Raw genomic sequence first — 18,171 nt, 5'->3', positions numbered from 1 at the left:
GTCCCCCGCATCGGCAGGCGGACTCTCAACCACTGCGCCACCAGGGAAGCCCTATCCCAGTCTTAATTGATTTCTTTTTCTGTTTTCACTCCATCAAGACATCGTATCTTGATAATTTCGTTGATTTTATCTGTCTGTCAAAGCTTCCGGGAACGCAGGTCTTCTTTCTACAGACCAATGTGCATTTTTACTTATCTTTAGGTTTCTCAGTGTGTTTGTGGGGATTGCGTGCTCACTGCACAGGAAGCCGTGACTGACTTGTGTGCCACTTTTGAACGTGCTTGAAGAGTCCCATCCTCCGTGCTTGGTGCACAGACGCGGTGCTATGACAGCTTTGATGAAGCTGTGTCGGACCTAATTCCCATCACCAGCTTGAACAAAGCAGGGCCTCCTGAGAAATCTAGACCCCCTTCCGTTAAATTTATGCAGCCAAGTTTAAAGATGGAAGAGGTACTTGGAAACTAGTATCACTATGTTCCAGGTCTCTAGGAAACTCAGACTTCAGCAGGTCATATAATATAAAAATCATCCTGAAGGAGGTCCAGTGCTCAACCAGCAATGATTCAGGTTTGTTTGCAGCAAAGATATTGTTTCTTAGATTTCTAAATTTTTTCTTAGTTTGCTTTTTCCTCAGTGTTTGTATACATTAGAATATATTTCATGGAAACGAGTTTCTCCTTCAGTTCTTATTTCCTTGTCATGAAAATGCAATCTAAACCAAACCCCATGAGGGTGTCTTTCATCATGGCCAGGGGAAATCTGTTCCATTTGGGAAGGTCTGAGCAAGGCATTGGCCTTAGTAACAACTATATTAATTTTATTACCTAACGTCATCTAGAGCTCTTTTTTAAAATGTCGTCACTTGCCTCCTCCTCATTCTCCATCAAAGAAGGTTAACCAGGTGTCTGTCTGGATCTTTATAATATCACCCTGTTCAGGGGTAGCTAGTTCCTTGCAAACTTCAGATTTTGCATTTGGCATGTGTTCTGTGGTTACCATCACTCTCTTATTTTTTCCCATGAAGCCAATTCCAACGACAAACCTGAACGTTTGTGGCAAGTGTTGATTCTGTGATGCTTGCAGAGTAATCCCCGTGAAACTTGCTGTATTTTGTGTTTTTAATAATCTCTCCTAAGTCCCTTTTTAGAATTTCACTGTCTGTATGCAGCTGTGCTTTTAAATACGTGTAACGTTCCTGTACAGCTCACTGTGGATGCCAGAATTATCTTATCTCTACAATTCTTGGTTTCCTGTGCTCTAGAAGCAGGAAGAAATAGCCTCTTTGAAAGAGAGTGGAACAGGAACACTTGACTTTTTTTTTTTAAACACACAAATATTGTGAATAGAACCCAACTCGCCTCTCACTCAGACCCCTTCCCTTTCGGAGTGTAATTAAGACCACATTGCCTCCTATTGCAGCTGGCAGCCCCTCACTGTTGCCTTTTTCTGCTTGTGACCTCTGATCTCCGTGACCTTTCCTGGGGTTAGTCCTAGGCCCTTTTCATTGTGTTGGAGCTGAAGTGGCTCATGTGGAGTTGATTATTTCTTTGCTCATTTGGCCTTTTTGGTGCCATAACTCCAAGTCACTTCCATTTTCTTCCTTGACTTTTGATGGTCCACAGTGAAAGGAAATGCTTCTGCAAGCAGCAGGATCAGTGTGTATGCTTGGCTGACTTGACTGAGACTCAGGAGAAGTGGGGGAAGGTTGTGAAGTCTGTAGGTGTCGACGTTGTAAAACACGTTGAGCCTCACGACTGCGTGATCCTTCCGAGCTCATGAAGCAGGTACCGCCGAGAGTGCTGCATTTCTGACGGCAAAGGAGGACTGAGTTCTGGTGAGAAGAGAGTTCTGCCAGTTGTTGACCTGGCCTGGGTGTTGGACATCCTGCAGCTCTACTTTCACAAGATATATACGTTCCTCGTCCTGCGCCCCAGCTATGAGGCAGGCCGGACGATGCCTTCTTGTCAGTTGCGCATGACTGCTTGAAGGGATTCTCTAGTCTCTAAAAGCGCCGAGAATAGCCCCCAGAGATGAACATGCTGACTCTTAGAGGGTGTATTTGTTGCCACCGAACTTCGGAAAGCGCTTTCTTCCCTTCTCCTTTCCTCCGCCTCCTCCTGCCCCTACGGGACGCCTCCAGTCCGACCAGTGAAGGACGCCCGCCAGCTGTTACTCTCATTTCTCGGGACTCCATGTGGGCAGCATGAACGCTGTCACTGATCAAAGGCTTGAGTGAAGGAATGCGTCTGGTTACCCTACACTGTGGTACCTTTGAAAGGTATATGGGTGTGAAATTCAGGGACATTTGGAAACTCATTTTTAGGAAGTCTGAGTGTCTGATTCCATCCCTGGAATATCCTTTTCTGTCATTTCCTTTTTTGTTACAAAAATCATTTTTATTAGTAGTGTTGATAATGTGAGTTATTCTGAGTGAGGAATTGCTACCCCTTGAAAGGCGACTGTATTGTATTTTCTTTTTAGGCTTTAGCTCGAGGCCCCTCCCCCATAGGGATAACAGTTCCTCTGTGTGCAGACGCCTCCCTCGTCTCCCCTAAGCACTCAGGCTTCTCTCCGCTTGCCTGCCAGGTCTTTCTTAGAGTTTCTCTTCTCTCCAGCTCAGCTCATTAGCTCCACACCTTAAGATGCATCCTCTCCATTCTCTGCTACCCTCCAAACAGCAACAACAAACCACGGAAAGCCCTGCTACTTCTGTGCGTTTCCTGTCTCGGTGAAGGCAAGGCATCCACGAACTCGCTTGTCCAAATGAGAAATCTGGACAGCAGGTTTCATGCCTTTATTTATGGCCGAAGCAGTAGGGAAACAGAAGTGGACAGACAATGGATTCCAAAGATGTCTAAGAGATGTATTCCTTCCCAATGCACATCATTCACTATCCAGGTCCTATTCAATTCTACCTCCTAAATATGGCTACACAAAAATTCACCAATTTTGATAAGTCTTTTTTTAAATGCACGCTGATATGACAGCTGTCACGTACAATCTAACAAAATTGTTTCGGATGAAGTTAAAGACAACTAAGTGTTACTTAGAGCCATCTTACAGAAAAAACACAACGAACCTTTTGGCCAACACAATAGCTTTTAAATATGTCCATGTCTTAACACTTTGAAAATCTTTTACATTTATCCCCTGATATTTCTCTAGTACAGGTCCCCATTCTCTTTCCCAGCAGCCTCCCAGCCCCTCTTCAGCCATCCTCCACATTGCGGTGTAAATGATTTTTCAAAGGCACAAGTCTGATCTTGTCCCTTGCCTGCTTAAAAGCTGTTAACACTCCTCTCTCAGGAAAAAAGCCAAGCACCCTAACGTGATTTATTTTGTTCTTTATGCTCTAGCTTCTACTCACCTATGTGCCTTACCTGTCACCTGTCAACCCCATCCTTGCTCTCCTCTCCAGCCCATTCTTCCTTGCTCTCTGCCTCTGGTTCTGCACACAGACTCTTCCTTCTGCTTGGAATACGTCCCTCCCCTTGCTTGTCCTCCCTCCTCCCAAACTTCTCCATCTGATTCACTAAATCATTGTTTCCTCTGGGAACTCTTCTCAGCCTCTGAGTCTTGGTTGGGTAACCCTTCTGTTTTTCCTGTAGCACCTGTACTTGCTTTATTCTGTGGCTCACCTATCCCTTCCTCACTTAAGTACTTTAATTCCTGAAAACCTTTATTTCCTAAAAGCCTTGCTGCCTCTTTTTTTTTTTTTTTGGCCACACCCTGTGGCTTGTAGGATCTTAGTTCCCTGACCAGAGGTTGAACCGGGGCCACGGCAGTGAAAGCACTGTGTCCTTACCACCAGCCTGCCAGGGAATTCCACTAAAAAACCTCGCTTCTTAGTGAAAGCCATTTTCATTGATTTTGGTGGAAAAAAAATCATGTGTTCCCTCCCAAACCAAGAGAGCTACGCTGTTTTCACAGATAGAAAAATAAATCAACTAAGCAATAAAAACAAATTTGTGTAGGTGATAAACAATATTTTGAAAGTAAATGAATAGTTTGTTCCTAAATGTATTGCAGCGATTTTATTGTCCTCAGCAAAGGAGAAAGAGAAGACTTGAGGGTGGTGACTGGTGAAGGAGGGCTGGTGAGGAAGTCCTTCAGAGGCAGGGGAGTCGGGAAGTGGACTTGGAGACAGGAAGTCTTCTAAAGGCATGTAGTTATCTTGCAGTCACATGGCACTTAAAGTTACAGCACACAAAAGCACCTTATGGCAAAATAAAGGCTAAGCGGCGAAGTATTCCACCAGTTGTGGAAAGGATGCATCCCCGCTGGTGGGTGTGTCTTTGACCGAAGCTGTAATATCAAAGTTCCATTGTTTAGTTTCTGATTGAAAAAGTTATATAAAAGTTTATACCAAATAAAAAGAAGCCATCTGCAACGTGGAATAACTTCACAGGAGCCCCTGTGGCAAAACATGTAGTCATTCTGTTAGGTGAGGCTGTGTTTGAACAGCTTCTTTAGTTGTCACCTGTCCTCACCTGACTCAGAACCTCCTGAAGGCAGCTACCCTGCCTGTTTTCTCGCTGGCTGAGTTTCCAGCCTAGCACAGCGCCTGACACGTAGTAGGCAGGCACTAAGTATTTGTTGAATGAAACATGAATTCCTCTGCTTTGAATTCTTCTAATGCTTTTTACTATCTCATTTACTTATTATCATTTTCTTTTTTCCAAAGTTAATTAATTCAAGCCCTCTTTTCCTAATTAGGCTGCAGTATCCTTTAGTTCAGGAATTATGCTTTCCTCATCTTCCTCATTTTTGTACCCTCCCAGGATCTTGCCCAAAGTAGATGCCCTACGTATGGAATGAATTGACTGGATGAATATTTCTTGGAAAAAGTAAGATTCTTTGAGAAATCTGTGCAGGAAATGTTTGCTTCTTAGCTAAATTATTCAAATATTCAGAATGAAGAAAACTTTGAGAGGAGATTTAAAGCTGGATGTGACTAAGGTCAAGGTGGTTCAATAGGTTAAAAAAAAGTATATATTGTGTTGGACTTCCATAATTGAAATTGTGCTGACTTAATCAGTACCTAATAAAAAAAATTTAAAGTAGACATGCTTTATTTTTTCTTTCGTTTAGTTATTTCTGAAAACTCATTTTTTTCTCAACAATTGAGAAATAGGATGTTTTGAAATAGAGGGTTTGAAAGTAAGAATCAATCTTTTTTTTTAAGAGGGAAATTACTATTTCATGAAGCAAAAAATGCCTTTAAAAACGAAAACTAAGTTAAAGAATTTTCTATTTTGAAGAACAATACTGATCCCAAAGCTGAGTTTTTGTTCACAAATTAATCCCAGTTATTCCCTAAGCCTCAAAGAAAACTATAAGAAAGTCTGATATAGGAGTCTAGGGAGGGGATAACTCAGAGACAGCTTTGATCATCCTTAGGAAAGCAAAGGCGTTCCTTTAAAAACAGAGGAATCAAATCTAGAAATTCAGGACTTTTCCCAAAGGATTATTCTGGCAGCATGTTGAAAAGGGGTTATAAAAGCATGAAGTTCACAACCTGAACAATAAGTTAAGTAAATGTTAGGGAACTATTTCCTTTCTTATTCTGAGAGGAGGCATACCTTTAGCTTCCCTTTGCCGACAGAAATTCTCTTAAGCCTGGGATGGCTTAAAAGTACAGTTTGTAATGCAAGACAAATTGCCTTCTCTGTAGGCATGCAGGAAAGGCTTAGAGAAAGCCCTGTAATTCAGGAGATACCAGCTAGTCTTTAGGCCAGGACTCAAGGAGCAGCATTTGGGCCATATGAGAGTGGGGAATGGGGAGGAGAATGGGTAAAAAAAAGATTTTTACCGCATGGAGGAAAGAGTTATACCCTGATTTGTAGGTTGAATGGGATACTACACTTAGCTGTTCTCTCTCTTTTTTTTTTTTTGGTACTCTGAAGAGACTGTACTACCAGGTGCTTTCTTGGGAGCAAAGTGACCACTGAGCATCTTCTCAGACACTTAAGTCAGCCACTCAGAACTACAGTGAAAATAATGGATGTTGGCCTTTAACTTCCTCTGAGGATAGGAAGGAGGTAGAAGAGCTTCCTCATGACCATGTTAATTCCTTTTGACACCAGTGAGTTGGATAAGCCTTGATGGTTCTGTTTTTCACATGGGAAATTGATCAGGCCTTTGCCAATGTCCAATAGTAAGACAAGATCAAACCCAATTTAAAGTCCAAGTCCTTGGGCTTCCCTGGTGGCGCAGTGGTTGAGAGTCCGCCTGCCGATGCAGGGGACGCGGGTTCGTGCCCCGGTCCGGGAAGATCCCACGTGCCGCGGAGCGGCTGGGCCCGTGAGCCATGGCCGCTGAGCCTGCGCGTCCGGAGCCTGTGCTCCGCAACGGGAGAGGCCACAGTAGTGAGAGGCCCGCGCACCACACACACACACAAAAGTCCAAGTCCTTGAGTTATTTTACTACCTCTAGTAGTTTAGGGAAGTAGGGGTATATGTATGCTTAATGGACAGAGAAAGCAGTAAGGAAGAGAGGATAATGGTTTGGAATGAATGGTAACTTACTATTTTGAATGCCAGCAAATATTGCCAGAAAGCGTCTGTCAGCAGTTCTTGTGTACAAATTTATTTTCAGACAAATACACGTTATAAATTAAAATCACACAGTATAACAACCTCAACACACAACCCCTTAACTTACTTGAAGTGAATTTTGGATAAAAAGCAGAGATTTTTGTGTCCATGGCGTTTTTTGTAATTGAAAGTTCAGAGATGGACAAGGTTTGATCAGTGTAGCCTGCAGTGTCCATTATTGTTATTTTTTCTGCAGTTACTTTCGTATAAATTTAGAATATTGCTAGAGAAATCCCTAACAGATTAGACAGTGAATGTTGCTTTATGCCCTATAAAATATTGTAATTAATTTCTCACATTCATGTTTGATATCCACACTTTGCTTACCTCAGTGTAAGGCTATAAACAGAATGCTGGTGAGCAGGGGTCCCCGCACGGTGCTGGCGGCAGTTGACGGGGATGGGATTGTGCCTTGTTGCCATCCTTTTGGACGACAGCCTCAACCATCTATATATTTAGAGTCTTAAAAATGTTTTTACAGACATTCAATAAGTATCTATAGCTGTTACAAATTATGTTTATGAGTAATTTTAATAAACATGATCATTAGATGATAAATGAATAAAGCAGGATTTAAAACTATATTCCACATATATTATGATCTTCAGTTATGTAAATATACACAATATGAAAAGGATTAGTTGAAAATGCATTGAGATATTGATGTGTTGTCTTTAGGTGATAGAATTGTCATGCTTACTTTCCTTTATTTTGGACATTTATTCCACATTTTTATGCTAAATGTGTAATTTTCTTTGTCATTGAGTATTTGTAGAAACTTTCTGTTAACAATTTTCTACTTGATAAAATAGCATATTCACTGTAGAATATGTGAAAGAAAACCTTGAATATTCTGTTTAAAATATCACCTGGCATGATGTTAACCACATTGGATGCTTTAAAAAAATTATAAATGAGAAAAACACTGCAGTCTGAAAAATGGCAATGGACTTAAATCAGAATTCTGTTCTATCTGATGTGATTTAAATCCAAATTCTGTTTTTAATTTTTACATGAGAATATTTGAATGGTATGTATGCTAGAACAGAAGTCAGACAGCCTTGGCAAGTGACGTGTGATGGGGTGGGCTGGTGTCCTCTTACTGTGGACCTTTTCTCTGCTGGTCACTGTTTCCAGATCAGAAAAGCAGGATGGGATAACAGTTTCTATGCAGAGGAAATTAGGGCTGTCTTCTCCCTTGCCAAGGTAAATTTTTGTGGGTGAGAAAGATGACATGCGTGTTAAGGCCACTGATCTGTGTGTGAGAAGATGGCGGGAACCTTGTTCAGTTGTGATAAACTTGGCCAAATTGTTCATTTGCGAGCAATGCAGGGAAATGATACATATTTATATTTATGTGTATATAAATTATAAACATATAAAATTTATATACACTTATATACATTTATAATATAGACATGTATTTATGTATAGATGTTAGATATGTATGTTAAAATATATTTTTTGTTTTCCAATAACGTAACTAGTCAAGTAGCAACAACACTAATATTATTAAGAAGTTTCCTCTTTCGACAAATATAGTACTTTTGAAAATGACATAGTATTGAATAATTTTCCAGCAGTGCTAATGCATATACTCTGATTTATACATCATCTAACCCTCCTTATGGTCAAGGGTGTTTGTTTGTGAGGTTGGACCGAGGTTGCTCTTGGTGGCTGTTGAATATAATTTCAAGCCACCTGACCCATAGAGCAACAGAACCCAGGTTCTTGTCCTGAATATCACAATTTTCTAACAAGCTGAGCAGGCTTGCCACAGATAAATATAAACCAAGTCAACAAATATTTAGTCAGTGACTGTGAGGGTCATAATTTCTTTCCAACCTCTCAAATCAACTGACAGCATGTTAACCTAATGGAAAGATAGGCGTATTCCTGTGTGATAACATTTAGGTAGCAATAATGAGCTGTGGTGTTTTAAAGGACAGCTGTAAAGTAATTCACTAGATCACGTGCTGGGGTGAAAGTTGACTCTGGAATTTGTTTCACTGGTTCTCAATAAATAAATAGTTGAGGAAAGATTTGGCCAAAGGAAGAAACTCGCTTCCTTGTCCTCCTCCTCTCAGGAAAGTGCCTCCTGTTAACAAGTTGTTTGAATGTTTACTCTGCCGTGACTGCTTAGCCATGGTGTGTCAGTTCTTACCCTTGAACCAAGGGAAGAATTCAAATAAACCAAAAAAGTTTTCACACAGCTGGCCCCTTCTGCCAGCGGGTGGTACCAGAGTATTTTCTCCCACTTTTAAAAGAGCTCAGCAAGAAAACATATATGTGGAATCTAAGAAAGAAAAAATGTCATGAAGAGACTAGGGGTAGGACTGGAATAAAACACAGACCTACTAGAGCATGGATTTGAGGACACAGGGAGGGGGAAGGGTAAGCTGGGATGAAGTGAGAGAGAGGCATGGACATACATACACTACCAAACGTAGAATAGAGAGCTAGTGGGAAGCAGCCGCATAGCACAGGGAGATCAGCTCAGTGGTTTGTGACCCCCTAGAGGGGTGGGATAGGGAGGGTGGGAGGGAGGGAGATGCACGAGGGAGGGGATATGGGGACACGTGTATATGTATAACTGATTCACTTTGTTGTAAAGCAGAAACTAACACACCATTGTAAAGAAATTATACTCCAATAAAGATATTTTTAAAAAAGAAATCATCTAGAAATCACTGAAGAAAAAAAAAGAAAACATTTAAAAGGCATTCCTCTAACTGATAGTCCACGATGTAGATAAACTTGAGTTTGCAACTTGGAGATTTTGGAGTACCTGGTGTAGAGAAGTGAGCAGATCCTGGGAAATATTTGACTTATTCAAAGCCATACTTAAGGTGCCTTACTTTGTATTACTACCCAGTTTTATCAATGGTTAGAATTAACCTTTCTTTTCACAGCTGAGTACACACGTAGAATTCTCATTTCTAAAATGTCATTAATGTAACTCCGGCATTCCATTTTGTTGTATTCTGTAGTCAGATTCTGTGTCCTGGCCAAGCAAGAATGTAGGGGAGAATTTGTCAACATAATAACCACTCTTTGGATCTCTAGCCTAGCATGGTGCCTGGCATACAGTAGGCACTTGCTTTATGTTTGCTAATTTTTGAAATCATATATATGAGTGAATAAGTGAATGAAGGAATAAAAATATAGCTAGGTTACACTGAATTCAGTAGAGATAACAGTTCTTATTAAATACTACTCTCTAAGGTACTTCTGGGAATTACGTTATATTAAGATATTCCTTTCATTTTAAGAAACATCAAGTGCCTCTTTTCTGCTAGGCATTAGAAGTTGCAAAGTTGAATATGACATCATTCTTGCCTTCAAAGAGGACATAGTTATGTAACCAGATAAATTGCAGAACACAGTAGTGAGTGCAGTGGTAGATAGTGACCAAGGTGTAGAAGTAGCACAGAGGAGAAGGAATGAACCATATCTGGAGGGTGGCATGGACCTTGTGAATATTCCTAATTTATTTATCTTGTTTATTTTCCGTCTCTCCCACAGAATGTAAGGTATACATTTTTGTCTGTTACTTATTTTTACTTATATATATTTTAAGTGCCCTATCTCCAGCTCTGAGAATAATACCCATCATATAATAAACATTCAATAAATATTTGTTGCATTAATGAATAATTTTCCTTCCAAAAGGAATTTACCAATTATATTTCACCAACGAGATATTATAGTGATTTTTACGCACATCCTTACCAGTGCTGGGTTTTGTGAAACTTTTTTTAGCTTTGTAAATGTGTTATATTATCTCTATATTAAAAAAAAACACATAAGCAAACATTTCCATGGCTGCCATCCATCCATCCCCAGCAATTCTCTCTATTTTTCTGCTGCCCTTTTATAGCAAATCCTTGAAGGAGTTTTCTGTGCCTGTTTCTTCATTTCCTCCCTTCCCATCCCATCCTGAACTGATCAGACTTTTGTCCCGTCTCCACTGAAACCATTCTTGCTCTATCACCCATGGTCTTCTTCATGGCTTTCTGATGCCATCTTATCTTACTCTGTTTCTCGGCAGTGTTTGAGATGGGTTGATTACTCTCTTCTTCCAGAAATATTTTCCATTTTTCTCCCTGGATGCAACATTCCCCTGGATTTCTTCTTTTTTTTTTTTGGCTACTTCTTCTTAGTCTCCATTATCACTTCTTTCTCCTCTATTCAGTGTCTAAAGATTGGAGTATCTTTCCTCCTCTATCATATTTTCCTTAGTGGTCATCTAGTGCCAAGGCTTTAGTACATCGAATATCTGCATTTTCAGCTCGGACTTCTTCCCACAGCTCCAGACTCCTATATGCAACTGTCGACTAGTTACTGGTACTCGGATGCCTCACAGATCTCAGGCTTTCCGTGGCCAAAGCACAGCTGTTGAGCAGCCTCCCCTTCCGCCGCTTTCCCCTCTCCAGTCTTCCCCATTTCAGGAAACAGAACTTCTACTTATTCTGTTACACCAAAAACTAAGAGTTGTCTTTGCTATAGCTCTTTCTCTCACACTTTTTATCCAAGCCTGCAGCAGCTTCTGTTGGTTTAAGCTTTAGAGTATGTTCTGAATCCGGCGGTTTTCCTCCGCACCTCCACAGCTGACTCACTGAACTAACCCACAACATGCTCATCTCTCTCCCCAGCGATCACGTAACTTCCCACTTGGTCTCCCTCCTCCATCCCAGCCCCACGTCACTCTAGCCTCCATCAGCCAGTGATCTTCTTAAAGCATAAGGAGATCCCATCACTCCCCTTCTCTTAAGTCCCCCGAGGGTCTGCCGTCGCATTTAGAATACATGCCAAAATCTTCAGCGTGGCTTTTGAAGCTGGGCCGGATCTAGCCCAGCTTTCCTCTGTGCTCTTTACTTGGCTCCTTCCACTCTCACCACAGTGCTGTTTGGATTTCTGCAGACAAACTCAGTCCCCACGCAGGCCTGCCCTTGGTATTCTCTGCACAATCCATGAGTCCCCCATCTGAAAAAAGGGAAGAAAACCAGGAGTACCTAACTCATAGGGTTGTCGTGAAGGTTCAGTTAATATATGAAAAGCACTGAGATGGTGTCTGGCTCGTACAAGCACTATATGAACGTTAGTTATTATTTTGTTGTTTTTTGTCATTGTTTCTGTTTTAAGGTAGAGGAGGAATGCATTTTAGTTGTGTTGAGTTTTAGATGGTCGTGAGATGTACAAAGAGAAAGGCGCTAAAGGCCGTTACGTATTCATTTGGAACGATTGGTTCTGTGTAAAATAAGTGTCTTAGTATCTTGGAAGAATGAGCAGGATTTCTAACTTTAATTTAACGTCTAGAGATTAGCTTGTGAATTGGGAAGATGTGGATCATTAAATGCCTTGTATTTGACGCACTCTATACAGAGCTTTCAAAATAGAGGGCAGCCACTGTGTTCATAACTCTGGCTATTCAGATAAAAAATTTCAACTGTTTCTGTGCTTTAGAATTTCTTCCTTGTTTTTTTGTTTGTTTGTTTGTTTTTTATGTCTTTTAGTAAACCAAGGCCTGGATTTTGCTCTGGAAGTCTGTCCTGCCCGCTTCTGTAATCTGGCGCTATGCATCCGGTTGCTGGCCCCTCACAGACACTGCTGTATGTTACTCTCCCGATTCTGTGCTCTTCCGTGAGTCCAGGTATGAGGAGAAGAATGGTAGTTTGGGCCTGAAGCTTTTCCTCATCTTAATCCTATGAAGAACTTCGACTTTAATGCTTCGACGATAGTGATGGTTTCTAAAGACGTTTCTAAGATTTGTTCGACCAGTGGAATGATTTTAAAACTTTGATTCATTAAGCAAGTTAAGGATCTCTTAGTAGTGCTTCCGGGCACTCGCAGGCCTCCCCATCATTGTCCTTATAATTTATTCCTTTTGTTGCTTTGAAAATAAATATTTTCCGAACATGCTTGTTAAAGGATATGTAACTTATGTTAAAGGATATGTAACACATCCTTTAACGTGAGGATATGTTACAAAGCTCTGAATTTGGAAATTATGATAGGAATAAAATGCTGATTACACACCACCAAAGAGGAATTGTAGAATCCGTATGTAAGAGTACTCAACCTGGAGTGAGAGAACTTGGTTCAAATCCCAGGTCTCTCATGACCTTGCCTAATTTATTATCTAATTCTAGGTTGCTGAAAAGCTTAAATGTGTTTATTATTAAATGTATATATAAGCCTGAGGCTAATTCGTGGCCCATATGCATTTCTTTTTATTTTAGATATGTGTGAAGATTTATATAGGAGTATATACAATACAGTGATGTTTGTTTATTAAGTAATATTTATTTATTATCTTTGTTAAAAATACTGTATAACTATATTCGACATAGTAAGGGAAAATTGATTTAGTGGTTTTATTTCTGGGTTTTTTTTTTTTTGGCTAAATAGCAACCTCAGATTCAGTCAAGGTATTTCCCTTAATCTTTATTTCTGGTAAAATATCCTATAAAAGTAGATTCAGCAATTTATTATTTTTTTTCTTTTAAGTATTTTATTACACCAGATTAATAGTATTCCTGTCCCCCGCCCTCATTTTTGGGTGGAGGAGAGGGGTCTGTTTTGATACTTGAGTGTAAGAACCCCTCTCCCCCAAGTTACTGGAGGAATAGATATAACAAATGAAACTATTCCAAACGCCAAATAAAAATATTACGATTGATACCCCGTTTATCCTCATATCCCCAAAAGAATAGCCTTTGTATTTCAGGGTGGCTTCCTAACATTCTACTTCTGCGTTCTTAAAAGTTGAACATTATTTATATTAAAGGGAAGTAGTCAAATTATTTTGAGAAAATAATTTTCTCAAATCCTGTTGGTAATATGGAAGAGAATTCTTTTTATTTTGAAAGTCATCTTCTCTTTTTCAGGTTCTTAACTTCCATTTTTAAAAAGCTACTTCATTAAAAGAACAGTTTACCATTTCTCATTTATAGAATTAGTATTTTGTTTTATTTATATCATAAGGATTCTCATCTATGCCGCCCTAATTGTTACGTTCTACATTGGTATGTTGCCTTATTTCTTCCAAAATCTAAGAATGTTCCTAAAACTCTTACAAGCTCTAAGGACCATAACGTATAAAGTAAGGGATTGCCTTTCGTTGTGTAGATTCAGATGAAATGTATTAAACGTGCTCTTCTTTCTCTCTCCCCTTATCTCCTCTTCTCTCCCACTCCCCCCACCCCTTTGCACACGGGGACTGTACCCTTGTAGACTTGGCACCTTATTTTATTTCTGAGCCATTGTCTGCTGTCCAGAAACTTGGTGGACCTGTAGTACTGCATTGTTCTGCTAAACCTGTGACTGCTCGCATCTCATGGTTGCATAATGGAAAAAGATTGGACAGAAATGTGGAACAGATTAAGGTTCATCAGGGGACGTTGACTATCCTTTCTCTTAACCCCTCCCTTTCGGGTTATTACCAGTGCATTGCCAACAATAGCATTGGCGCCATTGTGAGTGGTCCTGCAACCATATCCACTGCAGGTGAGTCTGCTTTTGTCCCTGGTATAGATGCTTTTTTCCTGAAATTACTGTTAATACTTGCATTTTTTTGAGTCCTGGGAGGAGCATGGGCTTTGCAGTAAGACACGTATGCGTTCTCCTCCCAGCCTTGACACTTGCTGTGTGTTTAACCTGGGGGACGATACTTGAGCCTTGCTTAGTGTCTTCCTTTGTAACAAGGGATATGGAAATAATTTTGCGCAGCGTTAGGACAATTTTCTAACGTGAACCTGAATTTCTTTGTGAGTAGTTGAAAGTCCTTAATATCAACAACAGAAAAAGCTGTTGTCTGCTTTGACACTTATTTCATGCAGTCCTTTATCTTTTTTTCACATCTAATTGTTTTATTTGCCTTGATTACAGAGTGATTTTCATTGATTTAATTGAAACCAGGCTAAAGAAGTGGGGTAGAAAAATAACTGTAAAGAAAGGAATGTTGAGTATTGAACTTATGGAAAAATCTGGTATGTGTGGTTTTCTCAGTAAGTTTCAGCCATCTGCCTTTCAAACGGTGATGGCTTCCAGTAATGGAAACCGTCCTTGTGAGGGCGCCCCTATTTACAGAACAAATCTGGATTCCCCAGGAGCAGTGACTTTGTCATAACTGAGAAGAGTAAATGTTTTGGTAGAGCTGTGACCCATGGACAGCTCCAAGCCACACACCGGAGGGCTGAATTCCTAGGGGCAGGCTGCAGAGTGCTTTCAGCACTCGCAATAATAAAGAGCCCTTCCATGCAGCCTCCAGCTGTAGTCAACTTAAACCGAGAGAAACTGAGACCTAGTTAGTATATTCAGGTAATTCAAACTATACACTGCTTTTTTTTTTTTTTTTTTGATATCCTAGGTTCATTCTTGAAAACCCTTTTATTGCCATGTGAGTAGCTACAGACAGAATAAGGATGCATAGGGAAAGTGACTTTTGATGAGAGACTGGATTAAGAAGGATTTATCTTGACAGAATGGGGACAATTAGGCTTTATAGTTCTCCCTAATGTTTTAAGAACAGTTTGCTTGTCTTGTAGTCTCCTGGAAAAGGGTGCCAGGACTAAGCCCCAGCTCTCAACTGTGCACCTCTACCCCAACTGCTTTCTAAGATAAAAAGATCCTGCTACTTTGGGAACTGCGATTAGCTGCCACAAATGGCCATGGTCCAGATGTTGTTTCTAGTTTTAAAATTTCCTTTGGGAAAGAGAGTTCAAATTTACAATTATTTATTTATCCATCTACTTATTTCTTTTAGTTCTTGGTGATTTTGGTTCATCAACAAAGCATGTTATTACAGCAGAAGAAAAAAGTACTGGTTTCATTGGCTGCAAGGTACCAGATAGTAACCCCAAAGCTGAGGTGCGCTATAAAATCCGGGGAAAGTGGCTGAAACATTCCACAGGTGAGACCTCTTACGACAAGCCAATGGCACCCAGGGAACAAATGTGATTAACCAACTACCATTAAGCTCTGTGTGCTAGAGGCTGTAGACACAAAACTACATAAGATATATTGTCTCTGCTATTGGGAGTCAAGTGGAGTAGTTTAGACAGATGGTTACAGTATGAAATAGAACATAGTATAGAAGACAGTATAGAAATGATTACAACCCCGCACCCCCAAGGCTCACTCCTTCAACTCATTCAGGAATCTACTCAGATATCACTTCCTCTGAGAAGATGGCCCTCGTGGCGCTATCTAAAATAATATGCTGTGTTGCTCTGTCCACTTTGTTCAGCTTCATTTTCTGTAGCACTGTGTTATATGTATTACTGTTTGCTTGTTTGTCATTTGTCCCTTTCTCTGCCACCTTGTTCCTGCGTTGGAGCATTGGCAGCATGAGTGCAAGTCTTGCTTTATCTGCTTGCTTCATTGTATCACTTGTGCACAGGCCACTGTTGGCAGAAAATAGGCTCTCAGTACACACTGTTGAGAAGAAATGAATGAAGACATGAATGACTACCGGACGGTCCGTGCTGCAGGCAGGGGTTTGCCCAAAGTGGCAGCTGTGGTCATTGTATCTTTGTCTAAATATGTTTCTTGTGCTGTGGTGTTCTCAGTGAGTGATCTGTTGTCTTGGGGCTCTGATGGGTTTGATTTTGTTACTGTAGTGCTGTTGACTTTTTTTTGTTCTGCCTTGACTTTCCTTTTCCTTCATTTAATGAATTTTCCCTGATTGCTTATTTGCTGCTCATGTCATGTCTACATTTAAAGCATAACTGTCAACCTTTGTTAGTTTTAACTTGTGTCCTTCATAAAGAGAGAGGCCTAACTGCATTCCCTTCCTTCCTCAGAGAATTACTTAATCCTTCCATCAGGGAATCTTCAGATTTTGAATGTATCCTTAGAGGACAAGGGATCATATAAATGTGCAGCTTTTAATCCTGTCACACATGAATTGAAAGTTGAACCCATTGGCCAAAAGCTGCTTGTGAGTCGTAAGTATTTGGGGGAATCGTGGTCTCTGGGAAGAGTCCTCAGAAGCATTTCTCATAAAAAGTTGAGAAGTAGGAGTTCATTTTTCTTTCGGATCCTGTTTGTTTATCATGAAAAAGTCTTTACATGCATAAATACATTATAGCATAGTACTGTATATGTTTTTAAAATATAATGACTTTTTAGAAGAGAATTTTGGTCAAGATGACAGGACAGAATTCATGTGGAGAACTTTGCCCTTCGCTCAAGTAAAAAGAAATTAGTGAGCAAATATCACTTTATATCAGTGGTAATCAAATTGGTAGCTAACTGCGAATTACGAAAAAATATTTATCTGTTCTCTTTGGGATACGATAAGTCATAGCTGATGTTTAGCTTAGGGTGGTCGAGTTGTAGTAGCACCAATTGTCAAAGAGCATAGTTAAGTAACAGTCCACATACCTGTTGAGAAATTCAACATTTCCAAACTGCTAATTCAGAAGTAGCTCTAAAGGATCATCAAGTCTTTTCAATTTAATTCTCAACTGAAAATGATTTAGTTACCAAACAGGACCTCAGAGTGTAAAGAAGAATAAATGGGAAGATGGGGAAGCTCACAGCTTTGCTAAGGAAGAGGGTGGAAGTGAATCCATAAGAATAATGATTTTTTATTTTCCCTTCTTTCTCCAGGCCCTTCTTCAGATGACTTTCACATCCTTCACCCCGCCCTGTCACAGGCATTAGCTGTTCTCTCTCGTAGCCCTGTGACCCTGGAGTGTGTGGTAAGTGGGATCCCAGCTCCTCACGTGCACTGGCTGAAGGACGGTCAGGACGCTGTGCTGGGAGGCAAGTGGAGAAGGCTGTATTCGCATCTTGCCACGGACAGCATTGATCCGGCAGACTCTGGCAACTACTCCTGTGTGGTGGGAAACAAGTCTGGAGACACCAAACACGTGACTTACGTGGTGAATGTACTTGGTAAGATGTTACTTGTTAAGTGCTTTTTCAAGTCAGGCTATTTTTCTGGTCTAACTGATGTTTGAGTGGAAGATCTATTTGTGAACCATAAATGGAATAGAGACTACCTAGAAATAGCTACCCCAGTACCAAAATGAGCTTCATTTCTCTAAAGGACTGCTGAGTTGGGCAGTGTTTCTGGGTGGCACAGAGCGTTTCACCTGGGATGTTCTTGGGAACCTCACCCCCAACCTGGTTACGCAATACAGTAAGTCCCCTACATACGAACCTGCAAGTTGCAAACTTTCAAAGATGCGAACGTGCGTTCGCATGTCCGATCACGTAAGTTAGTTCACGTGTCTGGTGTACGTTGTCACGTGTGTGCATCCTCTACAAGTGGCTGTGCTTTTGTGTACTGTACAGTACTGTATAGAGTACAGTAGTACAGTATCTTTATTTCAAGCCCAGGATGTCCTGAAGCAAGTGTAAAAGCAGCGGTGATGTCGCTGGTTCTACACTATATAGCCGATTGTTAGTGGGGTTCCTAGGCTAACTTTGTTGGACTTACGAGCAAATTGAACTTAGAACACACTCTCAGAATGGAACTGGTTCATATGTTGGGGACTTATTTACAGAGCTGGTTCTTCCTTCTTCATGACGTGGAGGAAAGAGACTGGAATTCAACAGGATG

The 18,171-nt window shown here is 40.5% G+C and overlaps 1 protein-coding gene across 4 annotated transcripts in view; it reads left to right on the top strand.

The window, feature by feature from the left end:
* Positions 1-18,171, top strand: part of CDON (cell adhesion associated, oncogene regulated) — a 99,059-nt gene that overhangs the window by 28,544 nt on the left and 52,344 nt on the right. For 3 of the 4 annotated variants that reach the window (XM_059068472.2, XM_059068473.2, XM_067039262.1), the window contains exons 2-6: positions 12,113-12,249; positions 13,833-14,105; positions 15,364-15,510; positions 16,403-16,546; positions 17,214-17,501. In XM_059068472.2, the coding sequence (XP_058924455.1) occupies positions 12,174-12,249; positions 13,833-14,105; positions 15,364-15,510; positions 16,403-16,546; positions 17,214-17,501 (928 nt within the window). In that variant the 5' untranslated portion in view covers positions 12,113-12,173. Of the gene's footprint in view, positions 1-5,906; positions 6,086-12,112; positions 12,250-13,832; positions 14,106-15,363; positions 15,511-16,402; positions 16,547-17,213; positions 17,502-18,171 lie in introns of those variants that run through there. The other variant, XM_067039261.1, reaches the window with a different exon arrangement.

The sequence above is a fragment of the Kogia breviceps genome, chromosome 7 (genome assembly GCF_026419965.1).
Source record: "Kogia breviceps isolate mKogBre1 chromosome 7, mKogBre1 haplotype 1, whole genome shotgun sequence".
Lineage (NCBI taxonomy): Eukaryota > Metazoa > Chordata > Mammalia > Artiodactyla > Physeteridae > Kogia > Kogia breviceps.
This window is presented reverse-complemented; position numbering and strand designations above follow the sequence as displayed.